General features: G+C 40.1%; 2 protein-coding genes across 3 annotated transcripts; both read right to left on the reverse strand.

Annotated features, from left to right (window-relative positions):
- Nucleotides 1–1,848: 1,848 nt before the first annotated feature.
- Nucleotides 1,849–7,964, reverse strand: LOC116358925 (zinc finger protein OZF-like). Its single transcript, XM_031811351.1, has 3 exons — nucleotides 7,820–7,964; nucleotides 5,763–6,211; nucleotides 1,849–5,036 (listed from the first exon to the last, which is right to left on the reverse strand). Exons 2-3 carry the CDS (start codon nucleotides 6,133–6,135, stop codon nucleotides 3,721–3,723), a joined length of 1,689 nt encoding a protein of 562 aa, XP_031667211.1. The 5' UTR covers nucleotides 6,136–6,211; nucleotides 7,820–7,964; the 3' UTR covers nucleotides 1,849–3,720.
- A 4,613-nt stretch (nucleotides 7,965–12,577) lies between these two features.
- LOC109876112 (zinc finger protein 391-like) lies at nucleotides 12,578–25,827 on the reverse strand. Of its 2 annotated transcripts, none has more exons than XM_031811350.1 (4): nucleotides 25,714–25,827; nucleotides 19,048–19,327; nucleotides 17,959–18,911; nucleotides 12,578–14,809 (listed from the first exon to the last, which is right to left on the reverse strand). In XM_031811350.1, the coding sequence occupies exon 4, from the start codon at nucleotides 14,523–14,525 to the stop codon at nucleotides 12,687–12,689; it is 1,839 nt and encodes a 612-aa protein (XP_031667210.1). In that variant the 5' UTR covers nucleotides 14,526–14,809; nucleotides 17,959–18,911; nucleotides 19,048–19,327; nucleotides 25,714–25,827; the 3' UTR covers nucleotides 12,578–12,686. The 2 variants fall into 2 exon arrangements, with proteins under 2 accessions (XP_031667210.1, XP_031667209.1); XM_031811349.1 differs by lacking the exon at nucleotides 25,714–25,827 and adding an exon at nucleotides 19,882–20,077.
- Between the last annotated feature and the right edge of the window lie 128 nt (nucleotides 25,828–25,955).

Consider the following 25,955-nt stretch of genomic DNA (forward strand, 5'->3'; position numbering starts at 1 on the left):
ATCCCTAACCAGCTGCTTGCTACTGGACCATTTACACTAAACCAGTTATCCCTAACCAGCTGTTTGCTACTGTACCATTTACACTAAAGCAGTTATCCCTAACCAGCTGTTTGCTACTGGACTGTTAATTCTATAGAAGTTGTCTCCATTAAAGGGGTGTGATTTGCTGTTAAAATACTTAAGTCGTTTTTTTGTTTTGTTTCTGTACTTTACATCACTACATTCCTAAAGAAAATAATGTATTTTTTACTCCATAGTTTTTTCCCTGACACTCAAAAGTACTTGTTACATTTTGACAGGAAAATTGTCCAACTCACACTTTGTTTGTAAATGATGTGTGTGTTGGAGTGTGTCCCTGGCTATCTGTAAATAAAGGAAATTGTGCCATCTGGTTTGCTTAATATAACATTTGAAATTATTTATACTAGCAATTCTATTTATAGCTTTGATACTTAAGTATATTAAAAACCAAATACTATTAGACTTTAACTCAAGTTGTATTTTACTGGGTAACTTTGACTTTTACGCAAGTCATTTTCTATTAAGGCATCTTTACTTTTAGTCAAGTATGACAATTGGGTACTTTGTCCACCACTGGTGATTTGGAGTCCTCAGACACTTTACCAATAGGATCTGGTTGTGTCTATATCAGGACGTTTTTTGTGTGTGAAAAAATCAAGTCAACTGTTACCAAAACTGAATTTTCATTACAGCCATTTGTTACCGTACTGTTGGAACAAGTTGTTTCCAATAAGGGAGGGTGATTTGGAATCCCCAGACTCTCTGCTAATAGGATTCAGTGTCATACCATCAAAGTTGGTGTTTTTTTTAGTTCTGCGGAATTTGAAGAACACTGAACTATTAAAAGAAAAAAAATTGTGCAAGCAATACATATGCAACATACAGGATGAGACATCTTGAACACATTGAGAGGAATTCAAATGGATTTAATTGCACAATGCTACTCATTCAAAAGGAGTGGTTGGTCAAATATTTTTTGTTCCATGGAGTGAATCTGTTGTTCAATGTGTTTATATGGACTAACAGCAGTAAGGACTATCTGTTGTTCAATGTGTTTGTATGGACTAACAGCAGTAAGGACTATCTGTTATTCAATGTGTTTGTATGGACTAACAGCAGTAAGGACTATCTGTTGTTCAATGTGTTTGTATGGACTAACAGCAGTAAGGACTATCTGTTGTTCAATGTGTTTGTATGGACTAACAGCAGTAAGGACTATCTGTTATTCAATGTGTTTGTATGAAAAAAAAAAAAACTCCCTAGAAAGGCCAATACCTAGGAAGAAACCTAGAGAGGAACCAGGCTATGTGGGGTGGCCAGTCCTCTTCTGGCTGTGCCGGGTGGAGATTATAACAGAACATGGCCAAGATGTTCAAATGTTCATAAATGACCAGCATGGTCGAATAATAATAAGGCAGAACAGTTGAAACTGGAGCAGCAGCACAGTCAGGTGGAAGTTGAAACTGGAGCAGCAGCATGGCCAGGTGGACTGGGGACAGCAAGGAGTCATCATGTCAGGTAGTCCTGGGGCATGGTCCTAGGGCTCAGGTCAGTTGAAACTGGAACAGCAGCATGGCCAGGTGGACTGGGGACAGCAAGGAGTCATCATGTCAGGTAGTCCTGGGGCATGGTCCTAGGGCTCAGGTCCTCCGAGAGAGAGAAAGAAAGAGAGAAGGAGAGAATTAGAGAACGCACACTTAGATTCACACAGGACACCGAATAGAACAGGAGAAGCACTCCAGATATAACAAACTGACCCCAGCCCCCCGACACAAACTACTGCAGCATAAATACTGGAGGCTGATTCAATGTGTTTGTATGGACTAACAGCAGTAAGGACTATATGTTATTCAATGTGTTTGTATGGACTATCTGTTATTCAATGTGTTTGTATGGACTAACAGCAGTAAGGACTATCTGTTGTTCCCGTGCCAACAGTCAATTGATGGTGGATGACCTCATGAACCTGTGCATGCCATATAATTGACATGGATGGATGTGCATAGCAACAAGCTGATGGAACCCAGTGCATAGCAACAAGCTGATGGAACCCATTGTCTGCACGGTGAATAAAAACCTAAATAAAAATGTGCTTATCTTGTCATTATTTTATTTTTACTTTACATTATACCCTGCATTATAGTAGACCACTGGTTAATACAGACAACAGCCTTCCCTTATGTCCATCCTCTACTTTTTAAAACCAGGTCATTATTATTAGTGATGTTTTTACCTTTATTTGACCTGGGAAGACATATTGAGACCCTAGGTCTCTCTTTCCAATGTGCCCTGTATAATACAATATAAATATACACATATAAACACAGTCACAGGAAGCACAAGTAAAACATCCCAAATCCCCCAGAGAAAGAGCTACATTAAGCAGATACGTGGGCAGTCTGGTGAAATGACATCAATATGCACATAACATGTCCCAGAGAAAGAGCTACATTAAGCAGATACGTGTGCAGTCTGGTGAAATGACATCAATATGCACATAACATGTCCCAGAGAAAGAGCTACATTAAGCAGATACGTGGGCAGTCTGGTGAAATGACATCAATATGCACATAACATGTCCCAGAGAAAGAGCTACATTAAGCAGACACGTGTGCAGTCTGGTGAAATGACATCATTATGCACATAACATTTTCCAGAGAAAGAGCTACATTAAGCAGACACGTGTGCAGTCTGGTGAAATGACATCATTATGCACATAACATTTTCCAGAGAAAGAGCTACATTAAGCAGACACGTGTGCAGTCTGGTGAAATGACATCATTATGCACATAACATTTTCCAGAGAAGTGTGTATCTTTGCTGTTAATGGAAGTTTAGTTCAGAAAGTAAATTTACTTTATGCAGATAGAAACGGAATGGATTTCTGCAGGATATGATCCACGTGCTGGAACTCTTTAGTACATTTCCATATGAGAATATTAGAAATGAACTTCCAAGTGTCACAGAATAATAACCTGTTGTATAGTGTTAACACTCGCAGCCAATCGCACGTCCTCCCCACTGGACACCGGTTTTCAATTCCTGTGTCCACCCTACCAGTCTCCTGTGTCCACCCTACCAGTTTCCCGTGTCCACCACCCTACCAGTTTCCCGTGTCCTCCACCCTACCAGTTTCCTGTGTCTACCCTACCAGTTTCCCGTGTCCTCCACCCTACCAGTTTCCCGTGTCCTCCACCCTACCAGTCTCCTGTGTCCACCCTACCAGTTTCCCGTGTCCTCCACCCTACCAGTTTCCCGTGTCCACCCTACCAGTTTCCTGTGTCCACCCTACCAGTTTCCCGTGTCCACCCTACCAGTTTCCCGTGTCCTCCACCCTACCAGTTTCCCGTGTCCACCCTACCAGTTTCCTGTGTCCTCCACCCTACCAGTTTCCTGTGTCCTCCACCCTACCAGTTTCCCGTGTCCACTCTACCAGTTTCCCGTGTCCACCCTACCAGTTTCCCGTGTCCACCCTACCAGTTTCCTGTGTCCTCCAACCTACCAGTTTCCTGTGTCCTCCACCCTACCAGTTTCCTGTGTCATCCACCCTACCAGTTTCCCGTGTCCACCCTACCAGTTTCCCGTGTCCACCCTACCAGTTTCCTGTCGCCCCCTGTGTTTTTGGCTGTCTAAATAAAAAGTGGTAGAAGATCAAATATATATTTTAAAAGAGGTTTAACAGAATAACAAAAAAAACAGTCAGTCAATATTAGTCAGATATGTAGATGCCCAGCTTGGCAACTCCATTATAAGGTTAGAGTTGGGCACTGCACTGTGCTTTGCCTCCGTATGTTCCTTCAGGCTTTGTTTCCATTTAAAACAAATTCCACACTGATCACATCTGTACGGTTTCTCTCCTGAGTGTCTTCTCTGGTGTTGCTTTAGATTTCCTTTTTCACTAAAGGTCTTCCCACATTGGGAGCAGTGGAAAGGCTTCTCCCCCGTGTGTCTTCTCTGGTGTCGCTTCAAAAATAATGACCGACCGAAAGTCTTCCCACACTGAGAGCAGTGGAAAGACTTCTCCCTTGTGTGTATTCTCTGATGTTTCTTTAGGTCTACTGCCTGACTGAAAGCTTTCTCACATTGGAAGCAGTGGTGGGGCTTCTCTCCATTGTGTATTCTCTGATGACTCTGAAGGCTTCCTTCCAATTTAAAACTTTTTCCACAATGAGAGCAGTGGTGAGGCTTCTTTCCTGTGTGCGTTAGCTGGTGTCTCTTCAAAAGTGATGACTGACTGAAATCCTTCCCACACTGGGAGCAGTTGAAAGGTTTTTCTCCTGTGTGAGTTAGCTGGTGTCTCTTTAGGACTCCTGTTTGACTGAAACTCTTCCCACACTGATCACAGCTGTATGGCTTTTCCCCTGTGTGTATTCTCTGATGTTTCTTTAGTTCTCTTAACCGACTGAAGCTTTTACCACATTGGGAGCAGTGGAAAGGCTTCTCTCCTGTATGTATTTTCTGGTGCTCCTTTAGATTTGCTTCTATACTGAAGCTCTTCCCACACTCAGAGCAGTGGTAAGGCTTCTCTCCTGTGTGTATTCTCTGATGTTTCTTTAGGTCTCCTGTCTGACTGAAGCTCTTTCCACACTGGGAGCAGTGGAAAGGTTTCTCCCCTGTGTGTATTTTCTGGTGTCTCTTCAAATTGAATGACCAACCGAAAGTCTTCCTACACTGAAAGCAGTGGTACGACCTCTTTCCTGTGTGAGTAATCTGGTGCATCTTCAAGCTGCTTGGTGTCTGAAATCTCTTCCCACATTGACCACATGGGTACATCTTCTTTATTTTGAGACTTTGTTGGTGTGATTTGAGGTGAATCGGACAAATAAAACTGTCTCTGCAATCTGAGCAGGAGCGGGGCCTACAAGTGTGCCTTCTCAACTCCTCTGGATCATAGAAACTAGTGAAGCAGTCCATGCAGTGATGTTTCTGTCTTGTGTTCCTCCGTCTGCGTTGTTTATGGTTTCCTGATGCTGTGGAACTGGGCTCACTGTCTGAACCTGGGTTGGAGCTCTCTCCTGTGGGAATATGGACATATATGGGGTTAGAATCAGGATCAGAGCATTAAAAAAAAGGTATAACAATATTTTGAAGATAAATACACAACGCAGAGACCGAGGACGAGAGGTCAATACAATACTAAAGGTTAAGAGGACAAAGTCAACAGAGCATTAACGATCAATAGGGACTTATCAATGGAAATAGTTGGTTTTCAGTTCAACATCTGTTAGGAATGTCAGTCTTGAAATCATAGCTACGTGTGGCATGTTCTCATTGGTCCAACCAGAAATAGGATACTTGTTATTTTGCCCATTGGCTAAATTGGTCAACCACAGGCTAGGGCTGGGTTATAAAGTACATCATGTCCCTTTGTTCTGTGGAGAGAATCACTGAGGACAGGGGAGAATGAACATCTACCTCCCTGCACAGTTTGTCCTCTTTTAATAAGAATAAACCTATTGCCCCCCCCTGATTTGCTTCGGGGTTTGTGTTATTGAAGAGTAACATCAATGCTAACAGGGGGTTTGTGTTATTGAAGATTAACATCAATGCTAACAGGGAGTTTGTGTTATTGAAGAGTAACATCAATGCTAACAAGAGGCTTTAAAAGACTTGATGCCAGCAGAAGCACTATAATAGTTCTGGAATCATTTAGTCATAGTAACCAGGAGTAGTAATAGTTCTGGAATCCCCTGGGGCCACCGAGGCACCTCCCTCTCTGTGTAATCCACACCTGAACTTACCTGGGTCACTGATACTATCTACTTCTTTAGTTCCTAGATGTTGAGCAGCTCCTTCCTTGTTCTCTTCTGCTTTCACTGATCTTTCCTCCACCTCTTCTTTGATATTTATTACTACCTCCTCTTCTTTGACTGTTCTCTCATGCTCTTCTTTGACTGTTCTCTCATGCTCTTCTTTGACTGTTCTCTCATGCTCTTCTTTGACTGCCATCTCTACTTCCTCTTTGACTTCCCTCTCCTCCACCTCCTCTTTGACTGCTCTCTGATCAACCTCTTTTACTTCTCTCTCCTCCTTGATTCCTCTCTCCTCCTCCTCTTTGACTATCACATTGAGTTCCAGTGGTTGACTACAGTCCTCCAGCTTCACTGAGACCATCTGTACCCTGCTGTGAGCTTCTCTGGGCTGGAACACCACAACCAGAACCTGGGGACTTCTGTTCAGACATGGAAGGCTACAGATGGATTCAAAAGAGGAAGAACAACACGTGAAAGGTGATTTTCACAAAATCCATAATAAAAGGGATAAACCATGCAAAATGTATGTACTAGGAATCTCTGCTTTAAAATGTATCTAGCAAGCTAACGTTGCCATGGAGAAGGTAATGATAGCTTTATAGCTACTTGTGTGTCATGAACAACAGAGTGAGCAACAATAGTGGAATCGGTGTTTCACCTTCAAATTAAAAGTCCCCCAAAGGAACTGATGCAAACATGCAAATAGTGGAATCCTGCCACAATTGGACAAAATAATGCTAAACAAGTTTGGAATGGTGTTAAATAAATCCAACAAGACAATAAGTTGTTAATTTGACCCCTCCCCAAAAAAATCTGTTGAAATCACATTGTGAACGTATAGACTTCAACATTGCATTGGGGGCATAGCCTGCTTTTCTTGCAATGTACAGCCTTACCTATGGATCATGGGTCTACGAAATGGTGTGACACCCACAGATTACAATTCTGAAGAAATAACACAAATATTTAACATCATAGCTCTAATTGAGGGACTTTAATTGTGAGAAATCACCTCCCCAGTCAGTCTACTGTGCGTATTGGACATTCATATTGCCATGTAGAACCAGGGTCTGTAGTGACGCCTCTAGCACTGAGATGCAGTGCCTTAGACCACTGCGCCACTCGGGAGCCCAATGACTTGACTTGAGATATTACCCTAATAAAAGTTCAGAAACTTTTGTTAAGGTCTGGTGAGGTATGGCTGGTATTAGTCTGTCTATGAAGACACAGCGCTCCACTGCTAGCTAAATCACGCCAATATAGTTTAGTGGCAATCAGTAGAAACAATACAGTGGACTCCACGCCCCTGGTACAGGGAAAAGCTGAGGAGTGGGGCTGGAGAAATGTAACCACTTTCAAATTCAAATCCATCCATTTTATCAAAATTATAGTTTTAACCATGTTTTGAGGCTATATAGTCTTTTTTTCCCCCCAAACGTTGGCATAAAACAAGGTTGTATTTTGGGTTCTGATGGGGTGCAACAGTTAAACTAAGCTCATGAGACATTTCAAGTTATATTCTTCAAGAACCAATGGAGGTGTATATATATATATATATAATCATTAATTTACAAGTCCAAGAACGGATGTAGCACCTGCTGATCGCCCCTTTAAAGCAAAGGAGAACTAAAACCGACATTTAGTTTGTAATCGCCAAAACATGAACAATGGTTACTGAAATGAAGTTAGCCACCTTGTCTACCTAACAAAACGGCCTAGCTAGCCATGCTAACTTACTAGCTGAGCAGGGTTACCAATGGATTTGTCATCTTAAAGATGAACGATACACACTTCATATATTTCAGAATGTATGATAACAAATAATATGGTGATTCACAACACAGCGTCTTGAAAATCAACAAACTTGCTTTGATAGCTAGTTAGCTTCTAATGGCTAGTTAGCAAGCTAACGACGTAGCTAGCCAGATCAATAGGCTAATTGTTGAGACAACGTTGATCCAGTGGACGTGGACAAATAATCCGACAACTAAATGATGTTGTGTATTTGGAAACGTTATAGAATATGTTAGAAAGCTTGATCTTACCTTGACACTTGATTTTGAAAGCTCTTGTTTTTGATGTAGCTAGCTAGCTAGAGACCACCCTGTTTGAGAACGCGATATGTGCTGTCGCCGCGAGAATACATATTGGGAGTTCTCCAGACCGCCAAGGCTGCGCTAAATGCGTACATTGCGCAACTTAACTAAGTAGAGACACTTATTCCAAAATCATGGGCATTAATATGCTTTGCTGCCATAACAGCCTCCACTCTTCTGGGAAGGCTTTCCACTAGATGTTGGAACATTGCTGCCAAAACAGCATCCACTCCTCTGGGAAGGCTTTCCACTAGATGTTGGAACATTGCTGCTATAACAGCCTCCACTCTTCTTGGAAGGCTTTCCACTATATGTTGGAACATTGCTGCAGGGACTTGTTTCCATTCAGCCACAAGAGCATTAGTGAGGTCGGGCATTGATGTTTGGCGATTAGGGCTCGCAGTCGGCGTTCCAATTCATCCCAAAGTGTGGTCGATGGGGTTGAGGTCAGGGCTCTGTGCAGGCCAGTCAAGTTCTTCCACACCGATCTCGACAAACCATTTCTGCATGGACCTTGCTTTGTGCACGGGGCCATTATCATACCTGTTGCCACAAAGTTGGAAGCACAGAATTCTCTAGAATGTAATTGTCTGCTGTAGTGTTAAGATGTCCCTTTACTGGAACTAAGTGGCCCGAACCATGAAAACTGCCCAGACCATTATTCCTCTATCAAACGTTATAGTTGGGACTATGCATTGGGGCAGGTAGCGTTCTCCTGGCATCCACTAAGCACAGATTAGTCCATTGGACTGCCATATGGTCTTGCATAATTCATCACTTCATATAACGCTGAGCTTTACACAACTCCAGCCAAAGCTTTGTACTGCACACGGTGATCTTAGGCTTGTGTGCGGCTGCTCGGCCGTGGAAACCCATTTCATGACGCTCACGACAAACAGTTATTGTGCTGACGTTGCTTTCAGAGGCAGTTTGGAACTCGGTAGTGAATGTTGCATTCCGAGGACAGACTATTTTTACGTGCTACGCGCTTCAGCACTCTCTGGTCCCGTTCTGTGAGCTTGTGTGGCCTACCACTTCACAATAACAATCACTTACAGTTGACCGGTTTAGCTCTAGCAGGGTAGGAAATTAAACTGACTGACTTGTTTGAAAAGGTGACATCCAATGACGGTGCTACTTTGAAAGTCACTGAGCTCTCAGTAGGGATATTCTACTGCCAATGTTTGTCTATGGAGATTGCATGGCTGTGTGCTCGGTGTTATACACCTGTCAGCAACGGCGTGGCTGAAATAGCCAAATCCACTCATTTTAAGAGGTGTCCACATACTTTTGTATATATAGTGTATATATAGTGTGTGTATGGTGGTACTAAATGTATTGCAGATATGTAGTGGTGTAATTTAATTTAAAATATACATATATTTTACCTTTATCTAGGCAAGTCAGTTAAGAACAAATTTTTATTTTCAATGATGGCCTAGGAACAGTGGGTTAACTGTTGAGGGACAGAGCGACAGATTTGTACCTTGTCAGCTTGGGGATTTGAACATGAAACCTTTCGTTTACTAGTCCAACGCTCTAACCACTAGGCTACCCTGCCACCCCAATGTTAAACGTACTGTTGTATTTTATACTTGCCTTATATACTTCTTTGGACCCCAGGAAGAGTACCTGCTGCCTTGGCTAATGGGGATCCTTAATAAATACCAAAAGCATGGCTAAAGGGGATCCTTAATAAATACCAAAAGCATGGCTAAAGGGGATCGTTAATAAGTACCAAAAGCATGGCTAATGTGGATCCTTAATAAATACCAAAAGCATGGCTAATGGGGATCCTTAATAAATACCAAAAGCATGGCTAATGGGGATCGTTAATAAATACCAAAAGCATGGCTAAATGGGATCCTTAATAAATACCAAAAGCATGGCTAAAGGGCATCGTTAATAAATACCAAAAGCATGGCTAATGTGGATCCTTAATAAATACCAAAAGCATGGCTAATGGGGATCCTTAATAAATACCAAAAGCAGCATGTCTCCTATTCATTAGATTTGTATTATATAGGACTACCATAATCATATTGCAGGCCATGTCTCTCTCTCCTTTTCTGACATGACTGGTTTATTCCCGCTACACTAACTAATGTTAGGCTACCATTTATCCATCGCTCAATCAATAGCTGTGACGGAGAAGTCCGTCACTGGCAGCGTTTGACACACACACACTCTCTCTCTCTCACACACACCTCCCTGCTCCATTATCACACAAGTTAACTTCGCGATCTTAGAACATACATTACACACTATTATTACCTCCCGTCAGTAACAGTTTATGGTATAAATAATATACAGACAAGCGTTCATGTTTAATTTAAGCAACGTTTATTGTACTTATTAATGTTATGGATGAGCACGTTGTTTGTTTGGTTCTGTTCCTCGCTCTCCGTCTCTGTAGCTTCCGGGTATGCTGGGATAAGGACCAGAGTTTAGGGAATCGGGCTGGCTTTGTAGTGCCTATCCAGAATGGCTTTTTCACGTGAATGGGCATATTGGAAGACTCCATGTCAGTAGTGATGTGATTGTGTAAATGTGTTATATTGGTATATTGTATCATGAGAAATGTGTTGCAATGTATATAATTTATTATGTTTAGCTGAATGGAAAATTTAGGCTTTGATGGTAATTGCTTAATTAATTAGTGTTTGGTATGTTCTGATGGGAGGGGCTTCCCCTACAAAAATAGCCTTTTTCAGTTCAAAGGAGGGACTATTTTGGGTTGAACTGTTGATGGGGGCAGCATTGTTTTTTAAGCTGTCTCCATAATGTATACTTTGGATGGAAGTACTGTTGTTTTTCTTCTGGATTCACTTTGTAAATAAACACCCAGAAGTACTGTTGTTTTTCTTCTGGATTCACTATGTAAATAAACACCCAGAAGTACTGGATTTACTATGTAAATAAACACCCAGAAGTACTGTTGTTTTTCTTCTGGATTCACTATGTAAATAAACACCCAGAAGTACTGTTGTTTTTCTTCTGGGTTCACCATGTAAATAAACACCCAGAAGTACTGTTGTTTTTCTTCTGGGTTCACCATGTAAATAAACACCCTGAAGCACAGAAGTACTTTTGCGGCTCTGCCATCTTTTTATTTGATAGGATGTTAGGTTTTCCAGTTTAGCCTTCTGGCCTTCTCTACGTGACAATAGCCATTTATCTATCGCTCATTCAATAGCCAACCATGCTACCATTTATCCACTGATCAGTCATTAGCCAACCATGCTACCATTTATCATTAATTAGCCTACCATTTATCCACTGATCAGTCATTAGCCAACCATGCTACCATTTATCATTCATCAGCCTACCATTTATCCACTGATCAGTCATTAGCCAACCATGCTACCATTTATCATTAATTAGCCTACCACTTATCCACTGATCAGTCATTAGCCAACCATGCTCCAAAGTAAATGGGTCGGTAGACTAATAATTGACAGTGGACTTATATGGGTAGGCTACAGTATCGCTGAGCGATAGGAACGTGACATCCTAGTCTAGTTAATCCCAGAGCCAATACCAAGGCAGGAGATGGAAACACAATCATGTATCGATAAACTAAATATTACAGCAATTTGTCTTTTGCATATAAACGTTGGCTGTAGGAAGCATTTAGGCTACTTTTCAATTGTTCAATAAACAACCAATCTTGCAGAATGGCTCCTTATTGCAGTTTCCGTTTGAAAAAGTCACTGCAAAAGATTGAAACATTCTGCCCACAACTCTACAGAAATGTGCTCAAATTTTATTTTAGGAACTGTCAGAGGGCGAGGGAGAAGATCAAGTTTTAATTAATATGTTTAAAATTGTTCTGTCGCTGACAAATATACTAAACAAAAATATGACTAGGCAGAGCAGTCATGGGTGGGCTTAGGCCCACCCACTGGGGAGCTAGGCCCACCCACTGGGGAGCTAGGCCCACCCACTGGGGAGCTAGGCCCAGCCAATAAGAAGTATTTTCCCCACAAAAGTGTATATTATAGACAGAAATGATGATGCTGGGCTAATTGTGCGCCGCCCTATGGACTCCTGGTCACGGCCGGTTGTGACACAGCCTGGGATCGAACCCGGGTCTGTAGTGACGCAGGGTAGTGGGCAGGGATACAGTGGGCAGGGATACAGTGGACAGGGATACAGTGGACAGGGATACAGTGGGCAGGGATACAGTGGGCAGGGATACAGTGGGCAGGGATACAGTGGGCAGGGATATAGTGGGCAGGGATATAGTGGGCAGGGATACAGTGGGCAGGGATATAGTGGGCAGGGATACAGTGGGCAGGGATACAGTGGGCAGGGATACAGTGGGCAGGGATACAGTGGGCAGGGATACAGTGGGTCGTTCCACAAATTTGGTGCCTTTTGCAAAGTGCAAAATTGGTAAAACAAAACTTTTGATTTCACATAATTTGAACATAATGTCATAAAGAGCACATGTTCAACTTCATAAAAACACGTGTTCCCATCTCAAGAGGTTCAATAAAACAATGACTGTGGTAAGTGGCGATTAAGTGCAGGGTTGGCGATATCTTTTTAAATCAGCCATCAATCCCCTTATGACAGGGGGAATGAAAGCTCGTTGTGTCCATCAGGCAATTGGCCGATGAATCGGTATCGGCTTTTGTATCCTCCAATATATATATATATATTTATATATATATATTTGTAATGATGACAATTACAACAATACTGAATGAACAATGAACACTTTTAATTTTAACTGAATACATCAAATCAATCTAGTCTCAAATAACATGAGAACAACATGTTAAAAGGAACCACCAGCTTTCATGGGTCTTCAATAATCCCAGTTAAGAAGTTTTAGGTTGTAGTGTAGAAAGCAGAGCTTGTCTGCCTGGTCCCCTGTCAGTCTGCTCCTCCACTTATCATAAATGTTCCCCACCTCACTGAACACTCTCTCGCTTGGGACCGAAGAAGGAGGACAGAGAAACTTCTTTGCCAGTGGAGCGAGTGACTGAAATCTGTCCTCGTTCTGCTTCCACCACTCCAAAGGCAAGCCGCTCTTTCTGTCAATGACAGGCTCTGTGAGGTAACGCTCCAGCTCAATGTCAAAACTGCACTGGACTCCAGCCCTGCCCTGTTGGCTTCCAAGGATTCTAGCGTAGAGGCTGTCCACCAGACTGGGTGGCTGATCTATCTGGACTCTTTGCCTTTTTGCACCTTGATCTGTGTCCTCCTCTTCACTCGTCCTTTCTGCTGTGGCTCTGGGATTCGGTTTCCTTAGTAGGTCAGACTCCTCCTTCAGCCACTCTTTTGCTTTCTCTAGTGCTCTCCCTGAGGCGAAGGCATAGCTCTTGTAACGTGGATCCAGGACAGTCGCCAGGACCAGGCACTTTGTCTCCTCGGCCTTGGAGAACCGCCGTGTCAGACTGTCCAACATGGTCTTCCGTAAAGTGTTGATGCCTTGAGTAGAAGAACCCTCCTGCTGCAGCATCAGCTTCAGCACCGACACACTGGGGATGATGCATGCTGCCGTAGAGTTGGAGTGGCTCATCTCCACGGTCACCTCCTCCATAGGTGCCAGAGTCTCAATTAGGTTAGAGACAATGTCCCACTGTGTAGCAGACAAACTGCTGATGTGTCCGTATTCATCTGCATACGCATTCAGTGCACGCCTCTGTTCAAACATCCTCTGCAACATGTGTAGTGTTGAGTTCCAGCGAGTTTGAACTGTTTGGATGAGGCTGTGTTTGGGAAGGCCAAGCTCTTTCTGAATGGCCCTCAGCCTCTGTTTGGCCAGTACAGAGTGGTCAAAGTGAGTTGAACAGCTCTCCAGCATGGCAATAATGTTTAGCACAGCTCTCTGACTGGATAGGCCGTCGTTGATTACAAGCTGTAGGGTGTGTGCACTGCAGCTGAAGTCTGGAAGCTCTGCCAGTCTCACACCTTTCATCATGTTTGCCCCACTGTCTCTGAGGACCAGCACTACACGTTCTGTGTGGATGTCCCAGTGTTCTAACGTGGTCAAAAACATCTCTCTGATGTAGTTTCCTGCGTGTGATCCAGTCATAGTCTTGACATTCAGCACAACCAGCTTTCTTGTCCAGACATCGTCAATGAAATGTCCAGTAAGGCTCATCAGGGACTCTGTAGTGCCTGACCAGCAGTCAGTTGTGAATGCCATGTGTGGAGCGTTCCCTGGTGCCACCAGATTCTTCACTTTCATCACAACTCTTTCATGTGTTTTATCTAGCATTTCTGTGCGAAAGAATGTTTCATCTTTGATCCTGTACAGGGGTTCAGCAAGAGTAATCAGCCGCTGAAAACCAACGTCAGACACCACTGTGAATGGCTGGTTGTCAGTGGCAATCATCTCAATAATTGCTTCATCCATCTTCTTCGCCCTTGGGTCTTTGTCCTGCCATTTGGGTCTTTGTCCTGCCATTTTGGGTCTTTGTCCTGCCATTTTGGGTCTTTGTCCTGCCATTTTGGGTCTTTGTCCTGCCATTTTGGGTCTTTGTCCTGCCATTTTGGGTCTTTGTCCTGCCATTTTGGGTCTTTGTCCTGCCATTTTGGGTCTTTGTCCTGCCATTTTGGGTCTTTGTCCTGCCATTTTGGGTCTTTGTCCTGCCATTCTGGGTCTTTGTCCTGCCATTTTGGGTCTTTGTCCTGCCATTTTGCTTGTTTATTAAACAGTTGCAAGAGTGTAGCCTGCGATGTCTGTGACGTGTCTGTATCACTTTTTCCTTGTGAAGAATTTGCGTTTGCTTTTTTCATCATTGCTTCCTTATGGGCGTTTGGGTGGATGTTCTTAAGGTGATTCCACAGGTTAGTGGTATTTTTGAATTTAGCCATTGCTGACCCCATGCTTATATCTTTATCACAAATAAGACACCTTGCTTTCCCTGGTGCCAATTCAATGTAATGGTCCCACACTGGTGCTCTGCTTTTCTCTGCCATCTGTAAAATTAATATCACACACACACACACACACCTCTCTGAAGTGACAAGGATACAGAAGTCTGCTTAGGAGACACAAATACTCTCAACTGTTTGAATAAAAATAGAGTTTAAGTTACCTGTGATGAATGTTGAAAACAAAAACTAATTTCTATATGCAGGAAATCCTATTTTAATAATGGGCATGGTAAGAACCGACGACCAAAGTGTGAGTCATAATTCCCATGACACCTTGTTTAATATTAATATTTCCCTAGTTTAATATTTCCCTAGTTTAATATTAATATTTCCCTAGTTTAATATTAATATTTCCCTAGTTTAATTTTAATAGTTCCCTAGTTTAATATGGATATTTCCCTAGTTTAATATGGATATTTCCCTAGTTTAATATTAATATTTCCCTAGTTTAATATTAATATTTCCCTAGTTTAATATTAATATTTCCCTAGTTTAATATTAATATTTCCCTAGTTTAATATGGATATTTCCCTAGTTTAATATTAATATTTTAATATGGATATTTCCCTAGTTTTAATATGGATATTTCCCTAGTTTAATATGGATATTTCCCTAGTTTAATATGGATATTTCCCTAGTTTAATATTAATATTTCCCTAGTTTAATATTTCCCTAGTTTAATATGGATATTTCCCTAATTTAATATGGATATTTCCCTAGTTTTAATATGGATATTTCCCTAGTTTAATATTAATATTTCCCTAGTTTAATAAGAATATTTCCCTAGTTTAATATTTCCCTAGTTTAATATTAATATTTCCCTAGTTTAATATTAATATTTCCCTAGTTTAATATTAATATTTCCCTAGTTTAATATTAATATTTCCCTAGTTTAATATTGATATTTCCCTAGTTTAATATTGATATTTCCCTAGTTTAATATTAATATTTCCCTAGTTTAATATGGATATTTCCCTAGTTTAATATTAATATTTCCCTAGTTTAATATGGATATTTCCCTAGTTTTAATATGGATATTTCCCTAGTTTAATATTGATATTTCCCTAGTTTAATATTGATATTTCCCTAGTTTAATATTAATATTTCCCTAGTTTAATATGGATATTTCCCTAGTTTTAATATGGATATTTCCCTAGTTTAATATTAATATTTCCCTAGTTTAATATTAATATTTCCCTAGTTTAATATTGATATTTCCCTAGTTTAATATTGATATTTCCCTAGTTTAATATTGATATTTCCCTAGTTTAATATTGATATTTCCCTAGTTTAATATTGATATTTCCCTAGTTTAATATTTCCCTAGTTTAATATTAATATTTCCCTAGTTTAATATTAATATTTCCCTAGTTTAATATTGATATTTCCCTAGTTTAATATGGATATTTCTCTAGTTTAATATTAATATTTCCCTAGTTTAATAATAATATTTTAATATGGATATTTCCCTAGTTTAATATTTCCCTAGTTTAATATTAATATTTCCCTAGTTTAATATTAATATTTCCCTAGTTTAATATGGATATTTCCCTAGTTTAATATTTTAATATGGATATTTCCCTAGTTTTAATATGGATATTTCCCTAGTTTAATACGGATATTTCCCTAGTTTAATATGGATATTTCCCTAGTTTAATATTAATATTTCCCTAGTTTAATATTTCCCTAGTTTAATATTAATATTTCCCTAGTTTAATATTAATATTTCCCTAGTTTAATATTTCCCTAGTTTAATATTTCCCTAGTTTAATATTGATATTTCCCTAGTTTAATATTGATATTTCCCTAGTTTAATATTGATATTTCCCTAGTTTAATATTTCCCTAGTTTAATATGGATATTTCTCTAGTTTAATATTAATATTTCCCTAGTTTAATATTAATATTTTAATATGGATATTTCCCTAGTTTAATATTAATATTTCCCTAGTTTAATATGGATATTTCCCTAGTTTTAATATGGATATTTCCCTAGTTTTAATATGGATATTTCCCTAGTTTAATATGGATATTTCCCTAGTTTAATATTAATATTTCCCTAGTTTAATATTTCCCTAGTTTAACATGGATATTTCCCTAGTTTAACATGGATATTTCCCTAGTTTAATATTTCCCTAGTTTAATATTAATATTTCCCTAGTTTAATATTGATATTTCCCTAGTTTAATATTGATATTTCCCTAGTTTAATATTGATATTTCCCTAGTTTAATATTGATATTTCCCTAGTTTAATATTAATATTTCCCTAGTTTAATATGGATATTTCCCTAGTTTAATATGGATATTTCCCTAGTTTAATATGGATATTTCCCTAGTTTAATATGGATATTTCCCTAGTTTAATATTGCCTGCTAACATTAATTTATTTTAACTAAATGTGCAGGTTTAAGAAACATATATAATTCTTTGTATTGATTTTAAGAAAGGCATTGATGTTTTTGGTGAGGTACATTGATGTTTATGGTTAGGTACATTGAGGTTTATGGTTAGGTACATTCGTGCAACAATTGTGCTTTTGTTAAATCATCACCCGCTTGGTGAGGCAGGCTGTGATTCGATGATAAATTAAAAGGTACCGCATCGACTATATGCAACGCAGGACAAGCTAGTTAACCTAGTAATATCATCAACCATGTGTAGTTAATTAGTGATTATGTGAAGATTGATTGTTTTTTTTATAAGATAAGTTTAATGCTAGCTAGCAACTTACCTTGGCTCCTACTGCACTCGCGTACCAGGTGGTCAAGCATGCCATGCAGTTTCCTCATGGAATGCAATGTAATCGGCGATAAATCGGTGTCCAAAAAATGCCGATGACCAATTGTTATGAAAACTTGAAAAACCATCCATGCCTTTAGTGTTTACATTAAAGACCGGATTTATTGATTTCACAATGGCCTATATTAAAAGGCATCTCACTGAACATGTATTTTTATATTGGATAATAATAGTAGTAATGGAACGACCCTGACATTTTAACCGGTGATATTTTTGGGACGATAACCAAGTGAAACTCATCCCACACGGAGAGCAGTGGTAAGGTTTCTCGCCTGTTTTGTATTCTCTGATGATTATTTAGGTATCCTTCCCAATGGAATCTCTTTCCACACTGTTCACAGCTGTACGGTTTCTCCCGTGTGTATCCTTTGTTGGTTATTTAGATGTCCTACCTGATGGAAACTCTTCCCATACTGATCACAGTGGTATGGCTTCTCTCCGGTGTGATATTTGAGGTGTTCATTTAGCCGTCCTGCCCGACTAAAGCTCTTTCCACATTGGGAGCAGTGGTACGGCTTCTCACCACTGTGTACTCTCTGATGTGTCTTTAGGTTTCCTGCTTGATTGAAGCTCTTCCCACATTGGGAGCAGTGGTGGGGCTTCTCTCCACTGTGTATTCTCTGATGACTCTGAAGGCATCCTTCCAACCTAAAACTCTTCCTACAATGAGAGCAGTGGTAAGGCTTATCTTTGTCCATTAGCTGGTGCCTCTTCAGATTAGATGACAGACTGAAACCCTTCCCACACGGAGAGCAGTGAAAAAGATTGTCTCCTGTGTGAGTTTGTTGGTGTGCCTTTAAATGTGATAACTGATTGAAACTCTTCCCGCATTCAGAACATTGATAAGTCTTCTCTCCTGTGTGTATTCTCTGATGTTTATTATGATTTCCTTCATCACTGAAACTCTTCCCACATTGGCCGCAATGGAAAGGCTTCTCCCCTGTGTGTATTTTATGGTGTCTCTTCAAATGCAATGATGAATCAAAAGTCTTCCCACAGTGGGAGCAGTGGAAAGGCTTCTTTCCTGTGTGAGTAAGTTGGTGCGTCTTCAAGGTGCTTGGGGTCTGAAATCTCTTGCCACATTGACCACACATGTAAGGCTTCTTTGTTTTGAGAGTCTGTTTGTGTTGTATGAGGTGAGTTGGACAAATAAAACTGTCTCTGCAGTCTGTGCAGGGTCTTGGCCTACAAGTGTGCCTTCTCAACTCCTCTGGATCACAGAAACTAGTGAAGCAGTCCATGCAGTGGTGATGTTTCTGTCTTGAGTTCCTCTGTCTGTGTTGTTTATGGTTTCCTGATGCTGTGGAACTGGGCTCACTGTCTGAACCTGGGTTGGAGATCTCTCCTGTGAGAATATGGACAGATATATGAGGTTAGAATCAGAAAGGAAACATTGAAAGGGGCTTTAAAATACTTTTGATGCCAGCAGAAGCAATACACCAAGGCACCAACCTCTCTCCGTACTCCACACCTGAACTTACCTGGGTCAGTGATACTATCTACTGCTGCCTCCTCCTCCTCCTCCTCCTCTTGGTCTGGAGCAGACAGTTCTCTGTTCTCCACCTCCTCTTTGACTTCTCTCTCCTCCTTGATTCCTCTCTCCTCCCATTCCTCTTTGACAATCACATTGAGTTCCAGTGTTTGACTGCAGTCCTCCAGCTTCACTGAGACCATCTCTGGACCCTGCTGTGAACTTCTCTGGGCTGGAACACCACAGTCAGAACCTGGGGACTCTGTGGACTTGGATACAGACATGGAAGACTAGAGATGGATCCAAAAGAGGAAGCACAACAAGTGAAAGGTGAGTTTCACTAAATGATAAAGGAATAGACCATGCTAAATATTCCATGCACTAGGAATCCCTGCAAATAAAATGGAACTAGCTAGCTCACGTTGCTATGGCAACGACAGCAATGTGGAGGAATTATTTAGGTTATCTTTAGCTTACTGACCAGCCCTTAAATCACGAATCTCAGATCCAGTACATTACACAGAACAGTCATTGACCCCATGACGGGGGTTTTTGAAGATAATCTTCTCCTCGGGGTCAAACAGTGACAAGGGTCTGTAGAGTTCAGCTCCGACTACATCGATTTCTTAAAAATGTAACATGGTAAATTCCATGTACCTCTGTCTGTCCTGTGTAGTTGCCTGCTACATAAGACAAACAGAGGTACAACATAAGGTGAAATGTAACCTCTCTGTCTGTCTAACATATGACTATGTATGTATAGATACTATCTTGTCCTGTGTAGTTGTGGTAAATGCTTACCATGTACCTCTGTCTGTCCTGTGTAGTTGTGGTAAATGCTTACCATGTACCTCTGTCTGTCCTGTGTAGTTGTGGTAAATGCTTGTACCTCTGTCTGTCCTGTGTAGTTGCCTGCCTTTGTCTGCTACATAAGACAAACAGAGGTACAACATAAGGTGAAATGTAACCTCTCTGTCTGTCTAACATAGTATCTATACATACATAGTCTATCTTGTGTGTAATACATGTCATTTTGAATAGAATGGATCGGCTCTATTTGGACATTAAAAACTCTTTCTACCTTCTTGAGAAGTCCCCGATTTATATTGGTACAATAATATGACATTCCATTCCATTAATCTTCTAACTCACTCCAAAATCTTCTGACATAAGAACAGTCCCAAAACAAAATGGTCAAGAGTCTCTGGGTCACAACCACAAAATAGACATTTGTTATCAATAGCTATTTTAAATCTGTGTATAATAAAGGTATTTTCAGGGTAGATTCTATGAATGAGTTTGTATGATACTCCTTTCACCTTATTAGATATACAATATTTATCAGACAACAACTAAACTTTGCTCCAGTTCACTTGTCTTAGGGCTGCATTCCAGTTCACTTGTCTTAGGGCTGCATTCCAGTTCACTTGTCTTAGGGCTGCATTCCAGTTCACTTGTCTTAGGGCTGCATTCCAGTTCACTTGTCTTAGGGCTGCATTCCAGTTCACTTGTCTTAGGGCTGCATTCCAGTTCACTTGTCTTAGGGCTGCATTCCAGTTCACTTGTCTTAGGGCTGCATTCCAGTTCACTTGTCTTAGGGCTGCATTCCAGTTCACTTGTCTTAGGGCTGCATTCCAGTTCACTTGTCTTAGGGCTGCATTCCAGTTCACTTGTCTTAGGGCTGCATTCCAGTTCACTTGTCTTAGGGCTGCATTCCAGTTCACTTGTCTTAGGGCTGCATTCCAGTTCACTTGTCTTAGGGCTGCATTCCAGTTCACTTGTCTTAGGGCTGCATTCCAGTTCACTTGTCTTAGGGCTGCATTCCAGTTCACTTGTCTTAGGGCTGCATTCCAGTTCACTTGTCTTAGGGCTGCATTCCAGTTCACTTGTCTTAGGGCTGCATTCCAGTTCACTTGTCTTAGGGCTGCATTCCAGTTCACTTGTCTTAGGGCTGCATTCCAGTTCACTTGTCTTAGGGCTGCATTCCAGTTCACTTGTCTTAGGGCTGCATTCCAGTTCACTTGTCTTAGGGCTGCATTCCAGTTCACTTGTCTTAGGGCTGCATTCCAGTTCACTTGTCTTAGGGCTGCATTCCAGTTCACTTGTCTTAGGGCTGCATTCCAGTTCACTTGTCTTAGGGCTGCATTCCAGTTCACTTGTCTTAGGGCTGCATTCCAGTACATTTTAGCAGAGGGAATAGTAACATATTGACATAGTTACATGACATAGTTTCCTTATATGGGGCGGCAGGGTAGCCTAGTGGTTAGAGCGTTGGACTAGTAACCGGAAGGTTGCAAGTTCAAACCCCTGAGCTGACAAGGTACAAATCTGTCATTCTCCCCCTGAACAAGGCAGTTAACCCACAGTTCCTAGGCCATCATTGAAAATAAGAATTTGTTCTTAACTGACTTGCCTATAAAGGTAAAATAAATAAATATATACATATTATTAAATTTATAGGTCTTCTAGTTGTATTGAGGCTACAAAACCCTCAACAGTTGCACTTGGAGTGTTGTTATACTCTCCTAAAAGAAGAATAGCACCTTTAGGGACAGCTCTAACAACACCTTTAGGGACCGCTCTAACAACACCTTTAGGGACCGCTCTAACAGCACCTTTAGGGACCGCTCTAACAGCACCTTTAGGGACTGCTCTAACAGCACCTTTAGGGACCGCTCTAACAGCACCTTTAGGGACCGCTCTAACAGCACCTTTAGGGACCGCTCTAACAGCACCTTTAGGGACCGCTCTAACAGCACCTTTAGGGACCGCTCTAACAGCACCTTTAGGGACAGCTCTAACAGCACCTTTAGGGACAGCTCTAACAGCACCTTTAGGGACCGCTCTAACAGCACCTTTAGGGACCGCTCTAACAGCACCTTTAGGGACCGCTCTAACAGCACCTTTAGGGACCGCTCTAACAGCACCTTTAGGGACCGCTCTAACAGCACCTTTAGGGACAGCTCTAACAACAATTTGATACTCCTCAGGAGTGAATGTAACATTGAGTGTTCTAATAAGTTCTGGATAATCATATAGTTGTCCATCATTATTCAATAATTGTTTCACCCAAATAATGTTGTTGTCAAACCAGTTCTGGAACAATAAAGATGTTTTTGTATTTTATGTCTTTATTGTTCCAGATTGTATACCTATGTAGGGAAACATTGTGTTTGTACATGAGGTTCCAAGTTAGAAGTACTTGTTAATGAAAGTTTGTAGCTTAATAGGGATTTTACCCAAATCAACGTTGCATTTTAGTAAGACTTCTAGACCACCAATCTGTTGGAATATTAAATTAGGGATGATATTCCAAATGCAATCCTTATTTCTTAAATAGTTTTGTATCCATTTAATCTTAAATATTATATTAGAGGTTTTACAATCCAGAGTATTCAACCCTCCCTCACCTTGGGTGATACATTTAACCGCTTTTCTAAAATAATGAGCTTTATTCCTCCATATGAAGTTAAATCATTTAGTATCAACCACTGTAGTTACTGACAGAGGAACATCCAAGGCAAGGGAGGTATGAACTCATCTGGACCTTCAGACTGTGATAAAGGTACACGCCCAGATAAAGATCTCTTAATAACCAGGAGTTAAATCTCTTTCCAATGTCCTCTACAAAAGGAGAGAAAATTTGATTTCTTTCTGATCTTTGCTAACTGTAATACCAAGATATGTGATCACATCTTTTACAGGGATATTACATTACTGAGTTTAAGTCACATCTTTTCCACAAAAATAATTCACATTTCCTGATATTCAGAGATAAACGTGATACATGTGTGGAAGGCATTAATACCCTCAACAGCTTTCCTGACTTCATTATGATCTGTTTTAGATTTTAAATGCTGGTGTCGTCAGCCAATTGGTCAATATTTGATCTCTTTGTCTTGTATCCGAATACCCCTAAAACTATCCTTATTTATACGAAGTGCCATAACTTGTGTCACCAATAAAAATAAGAAAGGAGAAAATTGGGCATCCTTGTTTAATTCCACGTCTAACATCGAATCTCTGTAAAGTTCCATGGGATAATTTAACAGAGCTGTTACTATTATTGTAAAGTGTCTTAATTACATTTTGAAAATATTGACCAAAACCCAAAAATTGAAGAGTCTCAAAAAGAAAATAATGTTCAACTGTATCAAATGCCGTGTAAAATCTACAAATAAAATAAAGTTATCTTCCATAATGTGCTCATTGTCGTCTATCAAGTCCAATACTAGTAGAATACTATTACATACATGTCTGCCCTTCATAAAACCAGACTGGGTTTCATCAATGATTTGGTCAAGACCTTTTAAAAAAAAAGTCTTTCTGAAAAGATGGATGCAAGTATCTTTGCATCATTGTTCATTCATGTGATTTGGTCTCCAATTGTCTAACATCATAGAATGTTTGTTTGGTTTGGGTAATTACAGAAATGAGGCCTTGTGTCATAGAAACAGGCAGGACCCCTAAATCAATTGCCTCCTTAAAAACATGAAACATAAATTCAATAATCTCCAATTGTCTTAACATCATAGAATGTTTGTTTGGTTTGGGTATTACAGAAATGAGGCCTTGTGTCATAGAAACAGGCAGGACCCCTAAATCAATTGCCTCCTTAAAAACATGAAACATAAATTAAATAATATCCTTCTGATAATATTGATAGAATTCACTGATTATGTCATCATTCCCTGGAGATTTGTTCTTTTAACCTGCCGATTTATTTTTTATTTAATTGATAGAAATAATTTGATCACAAGACTTTTGGAAGTCTTCATCTATACATTTTGCATAGTCTTTGACAGAGTCCTAGAAAGGCAGATATGTTGTTAGTAGGGCAGGCATGACTGGTATAAAGGTTACCATAGAATTCTGAAACATTTTTGAAACATCTTTTGGGATTTCATTTTCTGTGACATCTATATTAAGCTTATGAAAAGATGTACATTTAGAATTTTTTCTTTCTAAATTGTAAAATGATTTTGTATTTTTTCACCACCTTCCTCCAACCATCTCCTTCTTGATCTTACAAATGCCTCTTTTGCTTTCTCTTCATCCATTTCTAGTTGTAAAGAGAATAACTGAGCCTTTCCCTCTTCATCAAGGTCCTCCATAGAGATTAGAGAAAGTATTTCCTTAGTAAGTTTATCTTCCCTCAATCTTTTAAGTTCAGCAATTTCTTTACCTCTCTTCATGGCTGTTTGTCTTATTTCACACTTCCTGAATTCCCAATATTTCCCATAAGACTTAAATAGTTGGGCTTTCTTCCAATTGTCTTGTATAATATCTTTGTCATCCATCTTGAAATTATCATCTTCCAACAGTCTACTATTGAGTTTCCAATAACTCCGGTTCGATTTAACTTCAGATCCATTAATATTTAAAGATGAGAATATAACTTTATGATCAATAAGACTTGATGGTTCAATTGATACCTTCACTACAGAATTATCTAATGAATTAGAAATCAACCAGAAGTCAATTGTTGACTGTCTGAACATGTCCTTGTTACTCCAAGTGAAGTGCTTTTTATCAGGACATTTAGATCTCCAAACATCAACTAATCCAAGACGGCGGTTATTAAACTCAGGATTAACAATGCTGTTAGGAGGGGGGTATGTGTCAATCATCACATTAGATAAAGATTTACAATCTCCACCTAAGATAATTTTGAAATCCTGAAATACACATATAACTCTATGAGTCTCTTCTTCAAATTCTTGAAATAATATCCCGTTGTTTTGTTTGTTGTTGGATGCATAAATATTCCCTAATAAAAACTTTTCACTGTTGAAATTCACTGTTAAAATGAACCAACGTCCAGAGTGGTGAGTCTTCCTACTGACGACCTCCCCTTTAAATGCACCTCTTAAAACTGCTACACCTGCAGTGGTGAGTCTTACTACTGACGACCTTCCCTTTAAATGCACCTCTTAAAACTGCTACACCTGCAGAGTGGTTGTTGTCATATGATAACCAGATATTGTTACCACAATTGCATCTCAATAAGTGACATGCCCTCTTGGCTCTCATCTTTTCCCCCTGGGGCTTGACTGGAGTGCCGGGGTCGTAAGGTAACGGCCTGAGCTGGGGACTAGAGGGGCTCAAGTTGTGAGTATTGTGGTCCATACCATATTTTCATCACCCATTGGAGTATTTCCCCCCCCACAGTTACATTCTGAAGAGGAGTGCCCACAACCACACCATCTTTTGTGGTTAACTGTCCATCTGACGATCTCCCCATTTCTTTCCTTTTGGTTCTGGAAGTTTCCATGTGCGTTCTACAAACTAGTTTTTGAGCTAGCAAGCTTATCTGGCTATCTAGTAGTGTCGGAAACTTAGTTTTTATAGGTGGAAAACTTGCAGAACGTAATCAATTACTTTGGTAAACAAACTAAACCATATTCATACGGGGTTTATCACCGTAGAAATGAACTACCAAATGGTCATATTTGGGTAAAGAAATCCAATAATTCCTTCAACTACCAAAACAAATGATCTACACTGACCGCCATCTTGCGCGCCCACAGCGTGTTTACTAAAGGCTAGTTAGCAAGCTAGCTAGATCAATAGACTAATCAATGTTGATCGGGTGAACGTGGACAAATAATCCGACTATTAAATTGTGTTTGTTGTATTTGGAAACGTTATAGAAAATGATAAAGTTTGATTTTACCTTCACACTTGATTTTGAAAGTTGCCCGCTGCTGCTGTTGTTTGCCCTGTTTTAACAGAACGAGATATGAGCTGTTCCCGCGAGAATACAGATCTGTGTGCTCAAGACCGTCGTGGCTGCGCATATTGCGCAAATTCATTTAATATTTCTTTCTGAATAGGATTTATATTTTATTTAACCTTTATTTAGCTAGGGCAGGATAACATTATATTTTACCCAGTCCCAGATCATATGTGAATTGG

This window comes from Oncorhynchus kisutch, unplaced genomic scaffold (genome assembly GCF_002021735.2).
Source record: "Oncorhynchus kisutch isolate 150728-3 unplaced genomic scaffold, Okis_V2 Okis01b-Okis20b_hom, whole genome shotgun sequence".
Classification (NCBI taxonomy): Eukaryota; Metazoa; Chordata; class Actinopteri; order Salmoniformes; family Salmonidae; genus Oncorhynchus; species Oncorhynchus kisutch.

Bases quoted from the DNA above. Each gene is read 5' to 3' on its own strand.
- LOC116358925 (XM_031811351.1), bottom strand. From the start codon at position 6,135: ATGGTCTCAGTGAAGCTGGAGGACTGTAGTCAACCACTGGAACTCAAT. The intron at 5,037-5,762 runs GTAAGTTCAGGT...ATATTCCCACAG, and splicing joins AGATAGTATCAGTGACCCAG to GAGAGAGCTCCAACCCAGGT.
- LOC109876112 (XM_031811350.1), bottom strand. From the start codon at position 14,525: ATGGCAGGACAAAGACCCAAAATGGCAGGACAAAGACCCAGAATGGCA.